The sequence below is a fragment of the Eretmochelys imbricata genome, chromosome 25 (assembly GCF_965152235.1).
Source record: "Eretmochelys imbricata isolate rEreImb1 chromosome 25, rEreImb1.hap1, whole genome shotgun sequence".
Classification (NCBI taxonomy): domain Eukaryota; kingdom Metazoa; phylum Chordata; order Testudines; family Cheloniidae; genus Eretmochelys; species Eretmochelys imbricata.
In genome coordinates this window covers 13,561,912-13,581,062 of record NC_135596.1, presented here as the reverse complement: position 1 = coordinate 13,581,062, position 19,151 = coordinate 13,561,912, and the positions used below count along the sequence as shown (strand labels likewise).

Genomic DNA, 19,151 nt, shown 5'->3' with positions numbered 1-19,151 from the left:
CAGGAGTTCCTGGAAACTCTCTCCAAAGCCTATGAGGTACCTGCTGGGCCCCTGGCCTCCCTCTCCCACAGCCAGGGCACTGCACGGATGTGCTGGGGGTGGGGACACTGCACCACGCCAGGAGGTGTAAGGGAGTAACGATGCTCGCTGTGTGGGAGGAAGGGATGTGCTGGGACATCTGCGATAGGGAGAGGACCCAGCTGCAGAATCCAGATCCAAAGCCAGGCTTGAATTCGGAGGTCCGTGGGCTTGTCTGGGTGGGTGGTGAGGGGAGGCCAGCTGGGGGCTCATCTCTAGACTGAAGAGATCTCTGGAATCACTAGGTCCCAGGGTCAACCCCCTCTCTGCCACTGACTCCCTGTGTGACCACATCCGTTCATCTCCCTGTTCCTCCGGCTCCGCATTGGTAACAGCCGGTGATGCTCCTGGGAGAGGAGGGTTGTGGATATGGGGGTGGGGGGGTGAGTGGGGCTAACGCCATTTGTGTCTGGGAGCTGCTCAGACACGACCATGGGGGAGCCGCTCCCAAGCCCTGCTTGCATGCTCTTCCCCCAGATCTTTATCTTCACTACTGCAAAGCAGGACTACACAGAGAAGATCCTGGATGTCCTGGACCCTCAGAAGAAGCTGATCAGGTGACTGTCCCAGGCAAGAGGTGCAGGTCTCCTCCCTGCCCCCGCTCAGACTCTTATCCTGCCCTGGCCTCTCCCCCCCCAGGCACCGCCTCTATCAGCAGGACTGTCTCTGCCTGCAGGGTTACTACGTGAAGGACCTTTCCATCCTGGAGAGAGACCTGGCCAGGACAGTGGCCCTGGATGATTCCCTCCAAGGGTTCCCTTACCAGGTAACTGGGGGGTGTTGGATGCAGCTAGCATGGCTCTGCCTGCACAGGCTGGGGGTGAGCTCTCCGAAGGCAGTGTGACCCTCTGCCTGCTCACCCCCATCTGGTGCCATGCAGCGGGTCAGAGGTCTCTTTCCCCAGCTCCCCACCTCCTGAGGGGAGTCATGTGTTACGGGGCATAGGTGAGACATGCTTCCCGTCAAAAGCATAAGAGGGTCATTTGAGCCCCTTTCATCCCCAAGGTTCCTATGGTGCTTTGCAAACAGTCGCACTCCCCTGCTGCTGGAATGCAGCTGCTTCTGGGGTGTGATGCAGCAGCTAAACAATACCCAGCAAGGCTAGGCTGCTGAAGGTAAGACTTGCCCCATGTATGATTGCCCCAGCATCCTGGCTGGATTCTACACTCTGCCTCTCTGGCAGTCTCCTGAAAGCAAGTGCCACCCCAAGTGCCAGGGGCATTAGAGACCACAAGAGGTTGGGTCCTTTAGTCCTTTAGTCTCATCCTAAAGACCAGGGTCTCCCATGCTTGATCCTAACCCTGCACCCTTCCCTGCTGAAGTCCTGCTGGGGGTGTTTGCCTGTATATGCCATGCCTGACCATCAGTGGGGATAAACACAAGAGGAAGCAGGATTTTGGAGCGGGGTTCCCGCCCACTCTAGCTCTGCAGAGTATGAGGAGTCCAGAGAAGTCGATAGCAAGAGGCCAGTGTGGCTCCATCAGAAGCTCTTTAATGACCTGAGAACCAAAAAGGAATCCTACAAAGAGTGGGAAAGTGGATGGATGGTTGAAGAGGTGTCCAGACAAATCACACATGTGGGGATGAAGTGCAAAAGGCTAATTCCCAAACTGCATTATGCCTCGCAAGGGACATGTGCGGTTCTATAAAAGACAAAGGAAAGCACAGCCCACTTAGTGGGGAGGCAGAGCTAATAAGGGATGACCTCAAGAAGCTGGAGGTGTTTGTTTAATGCCTGTTTTGTTCCTTTCTTGGCTAGAAAGGTGAGTTGTGATCAGATGGTTAACGCTATGCAATTAACAAACCCGCAACGAAGGGGAAGGAATACAAGTCACATGGGGAAAGAGCAGGCTAAAGAATAGGTAGCTACATTCACGTTGGCAGGGCCTGACAAAATTCACTCTAGGTTCCTTAAAGAACCAGCTGAAGCAATCTGAGACGTGTTAGCAATTCTCTCTGGGGACTCCTGGAGGATGGGCAAGATCTTGGAGGACTGGTGTACAAAGAGGACCAAAGAAGTTCTAGACCACTCCTCCTCGCTTCACTCCCCAGAAAGATACCGCAACCAAATTCTAACCACTCCGTTTGTGAGCACATGGAGGATAATAGCCAGCCTGGATCTGTCCAGAACAAATCCTGCCAAACCAACCTACTGTTACTGGCCTAGTGGATGGCGGGGGGGAATAGACATGATGATGGGGGGGGACGTCTTTTTAAAAAAGGCTTTTGACCATCTCACCTGAAACTCTCAAACCCGGGAAATGCAATCGAGAGGAAATTGCTAATGGTTGGGGTGCAACTGATACCCAAGTTGTTATCAATGACTCGCTGCCCAAGGGGGAGGGTGTATCTAATGGGTCCTGCAAGGCTTCAAAGGGCAATGGTGGAATCCCCATCAGTGCAGGTTTAACTGGTTAGACAAACACCCCTTGGGGATGGTTTAGGTTGACTTTGTCCCCCCTCAGTGCAGGGGGGTTAGACTTGACCTCTTGAAGGGGGGGATAGCTCAGTGGTTTGAGCATTGGCCCGCTAAACCCAGGATTGTGAGTTCAATCCTTCAGGGGGCCATTTAGGGATCTGGGGCAAAAATTGGGGATTGGCCCTGCTTTGAGCAGGGGGTTGGACTAGATACCTCCTGAGGTCCCTTCCAACCCTGATATATGATTGAGGTTCCTTCTAGCCCTGCACCTCTAGGAGTCTACACTTTCTCCCCACTCTTGCCCCTGGATTTCTAACCTCTCCACATTCCCCTGGCTAACTGCTGGCTGGCAGGGCTGCCTGGTTCTTGCACAGCCAACACTCCTTCCCTTTCTGCAGATTTCCAACTGGATCCCGATCCCCGGCTGGCTGGGGGACCGCCAGGACGAGGAGTTGCTACGCATTCTCCCACTGCTGGGGAAGCTTAGCCAAGTGGTAAGGAGACCAGCACGCTGAGCCAGCTCGGTCACTATCCCCCTAACCCGGCTGACCAAGGGGCTGGATGGGATCTCGCCCGTTCTTGCCTTTCATGGGCATTGCCCCTCCTTAGGGCTCAGATGTGCCCTGTTTCTATGGAGACAGGCCCCGAGCTGAGCAGTGACATGGTTCCTAGTGCCACTCCACAGTGCTAATCTAGGGTTATTGATCTGTCAATAAAGTGGCCGGATCAGCTCCTCTTACCCTCAGGAGTCAGTGGTGCTGATCATCTGTTTAGGAAATAATGCCCCTGTAATGCAATGGCAGAACATACCACATCTTCCCCCCCCCCCCACCAGGGGCTGGTCCACTGAAGGAAAAGAACCTGTTGGCAGAGTTACTTGAGCGGTAGTGGGAGGTCTGTGTTGCAGTGCTGGAGGCCCCAGTCTCCGGCTCCCCTGCCATGTGGGGGATCCTTGTGAGTGTTGCACACCCCACCTGCTGTGCCCCACTTGTGATGAAAGAGGGGCTGGGGCTGAGCCCCGGCCCAAACGAAGCTCTGCCCACCTGAGCTGTCCCCTTTGAAATCCCTCTCCCATAGGGTGATGTCCGCACTGAAATCCGGAGGAAATACCGTCTCTGCAAGCTACTGGCTGTAGACTGATGTCTGCCCAGGGACTAAGTGTAGAGGGGAAAAGCCTTCCCAGAAGTCTGTCCTGATGGGCTGCTCTCAAAGGTCCCAGGCACAAAGCTTGCGGCAAGGCAAACGTTCGCTCTTCTCCTACCTACTCTCTCCTTCTCCACATACACCCCGCTGGGAAAACTGAGCTTGGCAACCTAACGTGAGCACAGAGGGCAGCTTTCTAAAGGGGAAATCCAAGTCTGACCCCCAACTTTCAAGAGTTACAGTTCAGAAGTTACTAGTCCCTTTGAGTATCTCAGTTTTGGGGGGGTCCAACTTGAGAACCTCTTAAAGAGGGCTGGGTTGTTTTTTACCCACCCTCTGACAAATCAGGCCCCTTAAATGTGCCCTAGATGGGTACCTGTACTCATAAGTTTATTAAGAAAATCTGGTGTGTATATTAACCCAAAAAAAGACTCTTCGAAAACTTCCCCTTTACTTAGTGCTCTTCAAACTAGGAGGAGACAAAGGAAGCTTCCCTCTGCAAAGCAACAACTTCCCTGCAGACCTTTGCAACCCAAGAATTGCAGCAAGGTCCCAATGTTTGAGAACCTGAGTGAAACAGACTAGAAACAAAAGTTGAAACTGACCGGCCTCTGAGCTGAGAGAAATACAAATGGCTGAAGGTAAACTCCACTTAAATTCTGTTGTCATCTTTGTATTAAGCTGGGCTGTTTGTATTGGCTTTGAAACTGGTGTCCTTAGAACAGTTTTTAAAAAAACAACCTTTGAGACAATTTGTTCAGCCAGAGGACTGCATTTAAGGCTTGTTGTTCCAGAGTGGCTACAGTCTGTCTCTGAGTGTGTGCTGGGCCCAGGGCAATGGTCGCTGGCTTGTGCAGCTCTGCCCACTGCTAAGATTTCTCTAGTGGTGCATTCACACCTGCCTCTTGTCTTTGTAGCTCACCTCCTGAATTCTTCCAACTCAGCACTTCCTCCCCCTGCCTCAAAACAACTCAAGGCCTCCCTCTTCTCCCAGGGTGGGTCAGTGGAGAGCAAGCCAGGCTCTCCCTGTGGCCACTCCGGGGGCTGATTGAGTGTGGGTGGGCCCTGATGGGAGAGGAATTTGCAGCCAGCCTTAGCTTTCAGTTTTCAATCTGTGTGCCCCTGTCTTGCCAACATGCCCCCCCCATGCTGGGAACTGAGCCACTTGGGTTAGCAGGCTGGCACAGGCAACCCTGGGAGCTTGGCACTCTCTGATCACACAGTCTGGGTTCTGCAGGGAGCCACGGACACTTCAAAGCCATAACAGCAGCTAGTGCTGTGTTCAGCAAGGCCATCCCCAAGGCCAAGGAGCTGGGGTGGGTCAGCGGTTGACCATCCAACTCAGCTGGGCCAAGGAGCTCTTTCCAGGCCAAATATTGGTATTCTTCCCTCCCTGCCCCCCAGACACCTCCCTCATGATCATCCATGTGCAAGGCTGGTGTGTAACCCTTGTGCCTGGCTCTGCCAAGCCTGGGGTGGAGTTAGAGAGAGAGTTTTGTGTTGGGTCCTCTCCATGTTTTTAAGGGCCGTGGGCTGAGATTCCCAGCTGGACTCTTATAATTTTGTTTTGAAAAGTTCATTATTTGTAAGCTTGTTTGTTTAATAAAAAAAACCACCATCAACTACTCATCTCTGCTGTGCTGCTCCCCTCTCCTCCTACCCCTCCCCCAGCTGCCTGCTTTACTGCAAATGGCCTGACACAGACTCAGTCCTAGTCACCAGAACGCATGCCAGAGGGAAACTCTCTTCGCTGCTGGTGGCAAAGGGCTGCTGGCTTGGAGGCAGCCCCAGCCATGTAAGGTTCTAGATCTGGGGTAGCCCCCAGAGGGTGGCAGTCGTACAGCAGGGACAAACTGCCCTGCTTCTGAGCCAGGGGCGGCCAGACAAGGGAAGCCCCACCTGTCTCCCTTGGGTGGCTGCCCAGGTGCAGCCATAAGCTCCCTGGCTGCTGCTCACTGAATAGGCACAAGTTTCCCCTATAGGTGCAGCCTTGGGCTGGAGCTATTCCCACCGCAGACCCTCTCCAGCCCCCCGTGGGGTGCTCTGCCTGGGCTACATGAAGGTTCATGAGCCAGCCACACTGGGTCTCTGAGCTCAGGCAGGGGGTCATGCTGCTAGACCCAGGTTCAGTCCCCACAGCTAATGCCCCTGCCTCAGGCTGGGGGGTCTGGGAAGAGTGGCTTACTGAGCCAGCCTTTCCCTTCTGGAGGAGACTAGACTGTTACCTAGCTGCTTTCTCTAGCCACTGGGAAATGGGGGGGGGGGGGCATCCTGTTCCAGGAGCTGAGGGGGGTCACAGTAGTGGGGTCAGGGTGTGTGGGGGGGTGGCACCAGAAATCCCACCAGCCAGCCTCTTTCCTCCACATGCACAAGGGGCTGCAAACCCCAGTAGCCAGAGGCGGGAAGCCTGGGTCCAGTTCAGCAGCTGCCCAGCCTAGCCCTGTGGCCAATAGCAGCCTGGGTGCCTAACGCTGCCTCTGCCACCCCCTGCAGAATCCAGCCAGATCCCCGCACCAGCTTGTGTAACTCTATCCTCAGCACCCCCACCCCCGCCCCGTGCCTTCTGCTGGGCTCTCAACACTGAGCACATGGCTGCTGCTGAACAAAGGGCCCTGTTGTCAGAGAAGCCCTTAGATCACCCCATCCTGGAGGATTTCAGCCCAGCTCTCAAAGCTATTATTGGGGGTGGGGGGAGAACCAGTAACCACCAATTGTACTGCTCTCCCCCAACAGGGCCCCACAGTGAGAGAAATCCCAACTGCACAGGGGCCAAGCTTCCTGCAGGAGGCTGCTATCAGCTCCACCCCAGTGCAGTGCGACACCCACTTTGTAGCCAGGAGTGCTTTAACCTCCCATACAACCAGGACAGGGCTGGGGAGCTGGGTTCTGTTCCCTGGCCGGCAGTGGGAAGAGGGGTTAGAGCTAGGGATGGGGCCTGGATTCTCTACCCCTGACTGGCTGGGGGGGGCATGAGCAAGTCCCTTCCTCTCTGTGCTTTGGTCTCCCCAGCTTGAGTGGGCTCCCCGCTGGAGTCCTGCTGTTAGAGGAAGGTGGCAATGAGCGAGGTGGCTCTGAATGAGGCAGAGGGGCGGCTGCAGGAACCATGCTCCCATCCTGTGAGACAGATGGGCATGAGGGGTTAAGATTCAGGAGACCTGGGCTTGATTTCTGGCCCTGCCACAGCCTCTGTGGTGGAGTCTACTTGGGCAAGTCACTCCATCTGTGCCTCAGTTTTCCCATCTGTAAAACAGAGACGGTAAGCCTGGCCCATGGTGCTTTGAGATCTAGGGATGGAACACGCCATGCAAGTTAAGATCTGGGCTGGGACCGGAAGGCGCTGCACAGAGAGAACCAGCTTTAACCATTTCAGTGCTGGGTGAGGACTCGATCACCGTACAGCAAAGGGACGGTCAGCCCTCAACCTATACAACCAGTGCACTCTTAGCTGGACCCCAGGCCCCTGCCTCTGAGATGTGAGTGCTATTGGGGGGTGACATTCCTGAGACCCAGTTACGTTCCCCTGGTGCTGGTTTTAGGGTACTGAGAGTTCATCAAATCTACCCCCCAGAGGGACACTGACACTCAGCTAGTCTGATCTGCAGAGGGCTGTCTGGTGATTCCTGGATGCAGCCCATATCTTGTAGCTGAGCTAGTGCATCTGTTAACTAGGACTGGACTTCAAGGGGTAGAGCACGTACCATGCCCCCAGGTAAGTTTGCTCCAGTGGTTAATTCCTCTCCCTGTCAAATATGTGCCTCTTATTTCTAGGCTGGATTTATCTAATTTCTGCTTCCAGCCCTTGTGTCTTGTTCTGCCTTTGCCTGCTAGATCAAAGATCCCTCTGCTGCGAGTGGCCTCTTCCTCATGCAGGTACGTGGCTGGGGATCAAGTCTCCTCTCAAGGGTTTCAGAGTAACAGCCGTGTTAGTTTGTATTCGCAAAAAGAAAAGGAGTACTTGTGGCACCTTAGAGACTAACCAATTTATTTGAGCATGAGCTCTCAAGGGTTGATACCACTAACAGAGAAGCCCTTTGCGTAAGAGCAGCCGAGCAGAGGTCAGGCTGCCTGGGTCCCAATCCCTGCCATTGGGACTTGCTGGGTAATATTTTTGAAAGTCCCCTTCCCTCAGTGCCTCGGTTTCCCCATATCGTATTTGTATTACAGGAACACTAACTCCCATTGTGCTAAGCAGGGCATGGAAGATTTTACAGCCTAAACAGGCAAGGGGCAAGAGGGGGAAAGTGAGGCACGGGCCTATTCCCCCACCTGGGAATGCCCCACTCCATGCCCTTACTCACTGGCCCATGCTGCCACTGCAGCAGGAGAAGGGACAAGGACAGTGCTGGGCCTTAGAGGGGACTGGGGCGGCGGGGGGGTGGGGGGGCCTGAAGGTCTCTGCTCCTGCGTTGGCTGCCTCTGCTGAATGGCTCCCGACTCACCGGGGAGTGAGCGGCGCAGAATCGGGCCCCAGAATCCCCCCTCCCCGGCAGGGTGAGTCTGCAAAGCGCTTTGGGATCCTCCGCTGGCGGGCTCAGAGCCATGTGGCCAGGGTTAGGGGCCGCGGCCGGCCCCGCCCAGCTGCAGGGATGGGCCGGGCCGGGGCGGGGGGGAGCCGCCTTGGCCAGGCAAGAAACTTAACTCGCGTTTTCATTCAAACTCGCTGCCGAGACGGAGCCGAGCCCGGGCGCTGCGCGGAGAGTCCCGGGGGACGCGGTGAGCCGGCCGGGGCGCAGGAGGGACGGGGCCTGGAGATGGGGGGCAGGTCGGAGGGGGGTGATTTGGAATTGGGGGCAGGCTCGGGGGTTGGATGTAGGGGACCGGGTTGACGGGGGAGGTGGATGGTGGTTGTTGGGGGCGATACAGAGGGGGTAGGGACGGGGTGGATGTGGGGGGGCATGGAGGGGGAAGGGTTGGATGTTGGGGGCAGTTGGGCAATGGGGGCAGGGGTGGATGTGGGGGGCATGGAGGGGGCAGGGCTGGATGTGGGGGACAGTTGGGGCAATAGGGGGCAGGGATCGAGGGGGGGCATGGAGGGGAAAGGGCTGGGGGGGCTGAAGGTTTCAAATCCATTTGTATTCTGAGCTCTCGACTTTGTTCGAAGTGACCTTTTCCTAACAGAGCAGGGACCCCCCCCATCGCCCTCCCATCCCACTAGAGTTGGGGGGGAGAGTCCTCTCCTTGTCTAACTTAGGGTCGCTCTGAGGGGCCGGCTTTGGCTGGGGCCCCCGGACGGAGACACGGTGGGGTGGGGAGGTGGAGTTTCACTGAGATGTCTCTTCTCTGCTTTCCATCAGCATGGGAGGAGGGGGGCAGTGGAGATCTTGGAGGGACACAAGTTACCCCATTTTCCTAGCCTGGGAGCAACGGTGAAATGCTTTGATATGTGCTGGGGGGGGGGGGGGCGGAGGTTGGTGTAATTTCCCAGCTGTGCTGAGGATGCTGCTGTCCCAGAAAGGGGGGAGGCAGAGGGAGGGACACATACGCCAAAGAGACCTGTTTGCTTAGGAGCCCTGCGTGCCTTTAACCCCCCCAGCCCCACCCAGGTATCTCCCAGATCACAGTACATAGGACTGGGTCCAGCAACTTCGCTTCCAGCTCTAGGGCTGGAGCCGATGGCTGGCTGGGGCGGGGGGACCACCTCCCTGTGGGATATATTCCCCATCCAGGTGCATTGTGGGGCAGTTCTCCTCCCAGATTTGGCTGGTAGCAGAGATGGGATTCCCAAGGAGCCGCCCCATTGATCTGTGCACCAAGGCGATTCCCGTATCCCAGCAACATGGCACCCGTGGGTGTGGGTCACTTGTCCTCTGTCCCACTGCAGTGATGAGGCCCCTGTTATAAGGACACAGCTTCCCCATGGCACATTCGGGGGCTATTCCTGAGGGCTCATCCAGCCCATGGGCTGTGCCCCACAGGGCCCCTCTCTCCTGCGTTGGGGGAGGGACGAGTTCTGTCTTAGACTGGTGAAATTTCTGCTCAGTGGCCCATTCATCCCTCCTGCAGCCTGCATGGAGACAAAGCTTTCCCCACTCCCCCTGAACCCTCTGGCTCCTGTCACACCTGGACCCTATGGGGTCTGAAATCCAGACTGCACACTGGCTGGCTGGAGCCGGCCTCCAGCCCCATCCCAGCTCCCTTCACAAGCTGTGGGGCAGCAGGGCTCTGCCCTGATGGGAGCCCTGGGTCTGCATAGCACTTTCCCAGGGGTGGCACCCTCCATCTAGCTCCAGGGTCTCAGCCGCATCTTCAGGCTACAGGAGGAGCCTGCTCACCAGGGAAGCAGAGGCCTGTCTCCGCTAAGAGCACTGAGCCCCTAGCCCTGATCCTCGGGGCCAGCAGGAGAGAGGGGATCACAGCACCTGTCCCTCCAAGAGAAATCCTGCCCCACATAACATGGAGCTCCCTCTTTCCCCCCCCCCCCCCCCGAAAGATCTGCGGTGACAGCTGCTTTTCAGGCATCAAATCAAATTCAATAAAATGTCCCTGTCGGTCACTACCTCCCCCCCACCCCCATGAGAAACCTTGCTGGAAGAGATTGGCATATTGCATTTTCCCAGGAGCAATGACAGGGAGTGGGGCCTAGTGGTTAGAGCAGGGGGCTGGGAGTCAGGAGTCCCACCGGTTAGCTCAGAGGTGAGAATCTGGACTTCCCACCTCTGAGGGGAACAGGGTCTAGTAGTTAGATCAAGGGAGCCCAGGAGTCAGGACTACCAGGTCCTTTCCCTGGCTCTGGTACTGATTTGTGGAGTTGCCTTAAGCAAGACCCGTCCCCTCTCTGTCTCTCAGATTCCCCCTCCATGATAGTGAGACCCACCTGCCAGGAGAGCGGATGAGGCCTGGGGATCGCCAGGCACAGGAGGGGGGTCGGACACCCTGTTCTCTCCCCCGGGCTCTGACGAGTCTCTGCCTTGCAGCCCCACCCCTCCAGCCATGACAGCCCCCAAGGCCCCAGCCAGCTGCCACCAGCTGCGGGAGTTTGACAGTGTCAAGGAGTCCATTGCCGACCTCATCGACCAGCTGCAGGACATAGACCCGAGCCGCCTCTCCTTCTCGCCCTTCCTGGACCTGGACACCCAGATCTCCCTGGCGCCTGTCTCCGACAGCCCCGAGTCCTCCGTCGAGGAGCTGCACTCCACCTCTGAGGAGGAGGCCTCCCTCAGCCTGGCTACAAGCGACTCTCCAGGCCCAGAGGCTGAGCCGGTGGAGGGGATACATAGCCAGGGGGCTGGGCCTCTCCTGGGGGAGGACCCCCGGCCTTCCACAGTGCAGGGGGACCCCAGGCTTCCCATGGCAATGGACCCCAAAGACCTCATCCTTCCATGGGGCTGCGACCCACGGGAGGCCGGCTGGGCGGGGCCTGCAGACAGTGTGGCGATGGCAGTGCCCAAGGAGACCTGCTTCCTGGACAGGGTGGGGGCAGAGACCCCCATGGTGCAGCACACGGAGCATCTGCCCGCTGGCAGAGAGCCAAGCAGGGCGCAGCCCCACAGCGAGGGGCCGGCACGCCCCGCGGCCGGTCGGCCTCTCCCCAGGGAGGAGCAGCCCTTCCTCGGCTCAGGTGTGGAGCCGGTTTCCCGTGGCCCCGAGGAGCCCACCCCTCGCCCGCCGGGGAAGTGCTGTGGCTGCTGCACCAGCTCCCACCTGAAGGCCGTGTCCTCGGTCTTTGTCTCGCTGCTCCTGGCGCCCTGGGTCCTCTACGGACTCTATTACCTCCTGCCCTTCGAGCCGCCGCTTTGCCCGGATCTGGCCAGCCGCGCGGCCTTCGCCCTGCGCTGCCTGCTCATCGCCGTGGTGCCCAGCATGCTTGGTAAGGCCAGGGGTCGTCGGGCTTCAGGGCCCGGGCAGGGGTCAGGAGGGAATCTCCTCTCCTCCTGGCAAGCTTCTGGGGGACCCAAGCTGTCACCCTGCCTGCCCACCCCCCAACCCATCGTGGCTCTGTCCCTGGTGCAGTTTACCCCAGTGCACATCGGGATGGTGGTGTTTTGCACCCCCCCTTGCATCGGTGAACAGTGCGACTGCACGAGGGGGCAGGGTGATGAGGGGCTGGTCCGGATGCTAGTTTGGCCACCAGGGCTCTAGTCCTGACTTTCGGAGGGAGAGTTATTGAGCAGTGAAAGCAGGGGGCCGGGGGCTGCTATTCCTGGCTCTGCCACGCCCTTCCCCGTGCCTCAGTTTACCCTGCTGTAAAATGGGGATAATGATACTGTCGGGGGAGGAGGGTGGCAACTGGCATTTCTCAGACCTGGGTCATTGCAACATCTGCTTAGGAACCCGGATGAAGAGAGCAGAATTCTGGCCCATCTGCCTTTCTTGAGACCCTCACACAAGGGTCTCAGGATCTTTCTATTGACTCCCGTGTCTTGGCCTTAGCCCCCTTGGGCACATGGGTATTTGTGAGGGGCTCCCCTCTCCGGAGACCTTCCTCCATTCATTTTAGATTCCTCACTTGGGCTCTTGTGAAAGAGTCTGGAGTCCCAAGGGCAGCAGACTTTCCATGCTCTGCAACACGAGATACCAAGACATTCACTCTGCCCTGTTGGTGACAGAAAAGCCACTTCCTACTGGGCCTGGTGCCATATGGGATGGCGTCACCAGCTAAGCTGCTCCCCGGACCCCCAGCAAGTGCGGGTGCATCTGTCTATTGCAGGCACACCCGGCTGGATGGCTGCCCTCAGCTGGGGTTCCCCTCTACCTTCTCATTTCCCACTTCCCTCCCTGCTCTGGCCATGGTGCTGAATGCAGTAGAGGGAAGATGTGGTCCCCACCCCAGTTAATTTCTTTGTGTGCTGATTGTGTTCCATGGGGTGCCATGTGGCTGGGGCTTGCCAGCCCCCGTCACCAATTCATCCTCGTTACCCAGCAGTGGGGTCTCTGCAATGTGCATTGACTTGGCAATGGAAATCTCCCTATAAGTGAGCCCAGGAGTGGACAACTCCCACAACAGCCACCAATCATGACCCATCACCCTCTGATGTCCTGGGGAGATCCCACTCCTCATTCAAAACCGGGACTGTGGCACCAGCCCTGTTATAATCTGTCCCGGGTTTTGCACTGAGCCCAGCGCCTGCTGGGGCAGGACTATGGCTGCTCAGGGCCTGATCCAAAGGCCATTGGAGTGTTTCATAGGATCATAGAATATCGGGATTGGATGGGACCTCAGGAGGTATCTAGTCCAACCCCCTGCTCAACGCAGGACCAACCCCAACTAAATCATCCCAGTCAGGGCTTTGTCAAGCCGGGCCGTAAAAACCTGTAAGGATGGAGATTCCACCCCCTCCCTAGGTTCCACTGGATCGGTTTGGCTCAGGCTTCTAGTGAGTGCTGCGAGGTCGCCCTTGCAGGGCAGACATGGCCCCTGGAGCCTACTGTCCTATAGTTCACTGTGGAGTCTCAGCACCTCCGTGGCAGGAGCACAATACTCCCACTCCCACCATGGGTCGGAGCAGCGTGTGTGGGGCTGCAGATGCCTGCAGAGACCTCGCTTATGGGCCGTGGAGAAGACCTGCCAGATCCCCAGTCCCCTCCCTGATGGCTGAGAACAGCTGGTTATTCCACGAGCAGGGGCAGTGGCAGAGCTGGAGTCTACAGGGAAAAAGAAGTCGCCCCAACGCACGGTCACTGCTTTGATTTCCAGTTAAGCCCCCCAAGGGCCCCTAGTGCTGGCAGAGACCTTTCCACCACCAGCCAAGCCAGGAATGTCCTCTGGGCCTGACTCCCATCTCCAGCCACCCGAGCTCCGTCTCCCACGCCCAGCTGCTCCCTGGCCTGGGCACTTCTGCCACTTGTATGCATCTCCCGCTGTCTCGGTGCTGTCAGCACAGGGGATGAACGTTGCCGGGCCCCAGCCCCCGTCCATCTCCCGTGGAAGGCACGCGGGGAGACAGTTTAATTACAGAGAACATTCCTCTTTGTTATCTCTGTAAACAGCAAGCGGGACAGGGAGCAAACACAGGCCTGTTGGCCTGGAATTGGATTTTGGAAGGATCCCTGAGCCTAGCATTCCTGCCTTAATGAGAGAGGAGTGGGAGCTGCTGCAGCAGCTGCCTAGCCAGCCCCTGAGCTTAGGGAGAGTCTGATCAGACGCTAAACCAAAGGCACCTATCTAGGGACTTAGATGGGCCTTGGATGTCTAGTCTGGAGGCGTGCAGTGGGCTGAATGCACTGGGCTTTGCATGACCAGCTGGCTTATCCTCTCCTTTCACTGGGTGCTGGGTGGGGTGGAGGCCTGGACTCACTGCTCATGTGAATTTGCTGTGCACCTCCTGAACATCCAGTCCCTGAGACAGTCCCTTATAATGATTGATTATTTGTAGCATGGTCATGTCTGGAAGCCCCCCTGGCACGGCACGGGACCCGTGATCTGCACAAACACGGCCCTGCTCCATGATCTAGGTTCCAGACCCCACCCCAAAAAAGCTGCACTCGTAGGAAATTTGCCCTCTCTGTGTTCCATGCACTAATAACTCTCATCTGCATCTGGTAGGAGGCTGTGTGGGGAGGGATCAAAAGGGACCCCCCCCCCCCGACCTTCCCCACCTAGTGACCCAGTTCTGAGCCTCTGCTGGCACTTGCCAGATCAGGGCAGTCAGCTCCACCTGCCCTTGAATGTTTGATCATGGCTTTTGATTCCTGTCTGCCAGGGAATTAATTCAGGGGAGAAAATCTCACTGTGACCAGGAGGCTTTCTGATGAGGGGCAGCGGGGGTATCAGCTGGGGAGGAGGAAGGGTAGCAGGGCTGACCTTTTGAGTGACATTGATTGCTACAGCCTGTACAGGGAAGTCCTGGTTGCCCTCTGAGACTTACAAACTGAGGCTTCCCCTTCTTGCATGGTGGGTAAGGTTTAGCCCGAGTGACATGCAGATTGCCGGCCTCTCGGCTCAGCAGGAGACAGGTAGCAGGACACACAGGATGGAGTGCAGCCACACATTCAAGGCTTTAAGTGTAGGATCAGGTGCGTGTCTCATACTTCTCCTGAGGCCCACTGTGTCCTGCCTTGTGCCTCGCCAGCCAATGGACTCGGCCCTCTGTGAGGTATCTCCATCCACTGGTACAGTGGCGCCTAGGGCTTTGCATTGAGATTGATGCTTATTATCACCATGGTACAGATGGGGAAACTGAGGCATGCAGCTGCTGAATGACTCACCTGAGGTTACACACAGTGGCAGAACCACAGATAGAACCCAGAAGTCCTGGCTGCCATCTATCTAGGGTATTTATGGCTCCTATTGTCGTAGTGCCTGAGCATCTCGCAATCTTCATCCTCCTTAACTCCCCGTGAGGCAGGGCAGGGCTGGGGCTCTGAGGTGCAGAGCGGCTAAGACCTGCCCAAGGCCATGTAAGAAGTCTAGCAGAGCAGGGAATTGAATCTGGGTCACTTGAGTGCCACCCTAATCTCTGCAGTGGTCTTCCCTAAATGCCCAGTACTCTGGGCCCTATAAACTCTTGGTCTGGTACAGCTCCGAGCACGTGGTGGTCACTGAACGGCTACTGATAAAATAGGGAGGAGTTGTACCCAGGGACTGGGTGAGCCACATTTACCCCCGGGCTCTGCCAAGCCCACAAGCTCTTTTGTCTGGGGACAGGGAACATGGGGGTGGCGCTGTATTTGCTGGTGCTGTTGGCCGAGAGTGGCTCTGTCTCAGCAAGAGCACAGCAGGGCCTGGAATCGGCGCTCAGAAGCATGAAGGAGCCTGAGTTTGGCTGTGGTGTCTGATGCAAACCTCTCCCCTTCTCCCCTCATCCCGCTCTGCCCCTAGGTGTTATGTTCGGGGCTCTCGCCAAGCTCTGCTCGGTGGCCATTGACCCGCTGGACACGCGCTCCCCGCCTGTCCTGCTCCACCGGTTGTACGTCACCAGCTCCATGGAGCAGTTTGTCATCTTCGGCCTCAACATGGTGGTGCTGGCCACGTTCCTGGCCCAGGAGCACCTGCGCCTCATCCCCATCCTGGCCGGGCTCTTCTCCATTGGCAGGTGAGACGCTGGGACCAGAGATGGCCAGTGGGCAGCATGGACAATGCACCCAGTTAATCCCCTCCCCCACACACCCCTTCCTGCACCTCACAGAGATTCAGTTAAATGCTTCTTGTCCGGCTCCTCCTTAGTAGAGACACAACTCGGGGGCCTGACGCGCCACTCTTGCCCATCGTCGCTCCACTGAAGCCAGTTCACACCAGCTGAGGATCTGGCTCTTCAGTGGGAACTGAAGCACTGAGCTGTTTTGGGTGTAGTTCCCCTCGCATCCCCTCTAACTGCATCTCCCCACTGAGCTGGTGGCCCCTCCCGGCCTGTTGCTTGCCTCAGGACTGTTGCGAGGGATTCCCAGCCCATTGCTCGGACTGCACTGCCTTCCAGAAACCTCCTTCCCCCATCGGCATGGCTGCGTGCTGGCCCGGAGCAGCATCCACAGAGCGGTCAGGCTGTAGAAGTCAGTAGGCGCTACCGTGATGTAACAGACAGGAGAGCTTCTCAGAGCCTCTTGTTTATTTCCAGCCATGTTCTGAGCCGGATCTCTTTGGCAGGTGTTTAACCCTGATTGCATCTCCTTGGCTGGCTGATTTCTTAGACGGGGGAGGGCTGGGGGAGCTTTCAACAAGAGTCTGCAGCCTGGGCAAGGAATGACTTGGTGTCAAATGAACGGCCGAGGGAGGCTATGATGGGTACTGGATAGAGATGATCTCAGCCACTTGGACCTTTAACCTCCCAAGTAACTGCATGATCCTCATGTTCTCTCCCACCCTGGTCTCCACTCCTGTTCTCCATGAATTGCGTAAGCTCCCCAGGGCAGGGAGTCCATCCTTATCACGCACCACTGCTGGGCACTACATGTGCTAGTCACCTGGCGAGCTGCCCTCAGCCCTCTGGTGCGCCGGGGATGGGTAGCGAACTCTCTGTCCTTTGTGCTGCAGATGCTGTTACTGGATCAGCCTCCATGTCGGCAGCGCTTACCGTGGCTTTGGCTTCGGCCTCGCTTTCTTCCCGGCCCTGGCGATGACTGGCTACAACCTGTTCTGTCTGTACGACCTGGGCTTCGCCTTCCTCTTCGCGCCCTCTCCAGCGGGTGGGGCCGGCGGTGGGGCCACGCCTGCCCCCACGTGGGAGCCAGCGACCCAAAGCACTTGAAGGAGGAGATGGCCCAGGACAGGGAGAGTCATGAGCTCCAGCAGCCTCCAACTCTGGACCCTGGAGGGACGTCCTGTTACCTCTCAGCCAGCCGGTCACAACAGTCAGTGCACAAGGCAGCATAAAGCTGCCGTGCTACCCTGTTTGCATCCCTGCTTTGGCCCCTCCCCAGCTGTGTGTCCCCCTCCCCTTGCCCCCCACAGCTGGGCAAGGCTGAGTGATGGAAGAGCCCCACAGCTGAAGGCAACTTCTTAGCAACCTCCACCCTACGGTCACTAAGACAGCACAGAGCAGCAGGGCCCAGCACACAGCACAGTGTGGGAAGGGCTCTTCCCATCCGAACACCTGCAGCATGCAAAACAGCACCAGCTCCTAGGAGATACTGTAACAGATAGAGATTCTTGCCCAGGGAGATCCCCTCCAAGCCTGGTCTCTCCCTCCCTCCCGTGCTGTGTACCAGGGGCGCAGCTGTCTCTGCAGCATGACCAAGGTTAATCTGAGCCCAGAGGAGAGGGGCTTTAGCCTCTCCCTTTGATGTGGCCTGTTCCTACCTCCCTCTGGCATGCTGCTGCAGCCAGGGCAGAGAGATGAGCAACTGCATCCTAAGGACATGCTAATCCTGGCAGATTGGCAAGGCCAGACCTGGGTCAAAAGCCTGGCTTGGTTGCCCTTGAAAATTAGCCAGAACTCCCAGGAGAAGGCTCTGAAATTCTCAGCTACAGCTCTGTTGTTTTTATTGCTATTTCCTCTACGGGGCCAGGGCACCCCACAAACATGGGTCTGGCAGCTGCAGCAGTGCCCAGAGGAGCTGTCCTTTCCTGTCTCTGCCACCCAACCCCCACACGTACCGGCAAGTTACATAACACCGACTGCAGGCACAAGCCAGGTACTCAGTTCTGTGAGTGGCTGGGGGGGATTAAGCCCTTCTCTGTGCATTTATGATCCCAAATACTCTTGATCAAAGTGACTTTCTGATTTAAGAGGGGCAGCAGTGGCTTGCTGGGAGAGAGGATTTCATCCCATTCAGTGACGAGCTGGAGCAGAGCAGTAGCCAGTGGACTTGATCCAGCATTGCCCTGCTCCGCACGGGGGGTGGCCCCTGCTCCCAGAGCAGCAGAGTGACGACTGGTACAGAGGAATGGGAAATTGGGCTGGCTGCAGGAGGAGTGTGGATGCTGTCTGGTGAGCTGTGTGGGATGCAGGGGGCAGGAGCAAGCCCGTGTGGCTGGTAAAGCAGCGGGTGGAAGGGGAGCTGGTTGGTTGTAGTGTGACAGGAGACGGCTGTTAGTGCTGTTGGGTGGGGACATGGAGTGGTATTGTGTCAATATGCAGTGCTGGGCCCAGGACCTTACAGAGACAAGACTGGTGGGGACATATCTTTTATAGTCCCTCATCCCAGAAGTCAGGCCACTAAAAGATCTCACCTCACCCCTCGGTCTGATCACCCCAAAGGATTCTAACTCCACCACTGCCCGAGGCAGAAAAACACCCACCCAGGCTCTAGGCTTCCTCCCTTTGCCGCCCCCCTGCTCCCTGCCAAGGATTAGTGCCAGGATGGAGTATTCCCTTCCCTGGCTGAGTAGAGGTAACTCCCCACTTCCGCTCTGCCCAGAGGTGACAGCACCTGAACGGTGAATTCTGAGAAGGGAAACTTGAGTCTAAGCTGCCCCCAAGGCCAAGCCCCTCAGTTCTGTTCGTGGAACAGAAACCTGCCTCCCTCCTCCACTTATACAATCATTGTGCAGGCCTGGGCCCAGCTCCACAGCTGCTAGAACTCCCTTGAAATCCAAGCGGAGGGTCTGGCTGGCTCCTTCCGGCACAAAAAGGCCCTTACATGTAGCGATAGCGGCCACCACTCTGCTCAGCTGGGTCCTTGTAGAAACTCCCTGGGCAAAAACCTCTGAACAAAATAAAATATTGTTTCTACCTCTTCAGGCCCTGCTGTTCTGTTACTGAAAGGGGGATCAGTGCAACTGAGGGATTTCGGCAGCACACAGCCATGGCGGGAGCTGGTTGCAGGAGGGCAGGCCCAGAGCCTCACAGAACAGCCTTTGGCACCAAGCTGCGATTGCTTTCAATGGGCATTAGGTTCCTAAAGGCCTCTGATGCTCTGGGCTGAAGAGATCAAGGCTTGGTCCTTCATTACCTAGCAAGAGCCCCAGGGCTCTGTGGGCCAAGCCGTACAGCTAGCAGCTTAACATTCCCCCCCTCCCACCTGCAAAGCTGCATCGGCTCACAGCTAAACAGGCATTTGAGGTATCAAACGCCCTCCTCCAGCAAGAAGAGGGACAGGAAAATCCTCTCTCGACTCATCAGTTTTCACTCTCCCTCCCTCCTTTCGGGGCGGGGAAGGCGATACCCTGAACACCTGCTGGGCTGCTGTCGCAATG

General features: G+C 57.2%; 1 protein-coding gene across 1 annotated transcript; it reads left to right on the top strand.

The window, feature by feature from the left end:
• The first annotated feature begins 10,570 nt into the window (after positions 1–10,570).
• LOC144280300 (uncharacterized) lies at positions 10,571–16,761 on the top strand. The gene is made up of 3 exons (XM_077842213.1): positions 10,571–11,447; positions 15,399–15,612; positions 16,548–16,761. Exons 1-3 carry the CDS (start codon positions 10,571–10,573, stop codon positions 16,759–16,761), a joined length of 1,305 nt encoding a protein of 434 aa, XP_077698339.1.
• Positions 16,762–19,151: the final 2,390 nt, after the last annotated feature.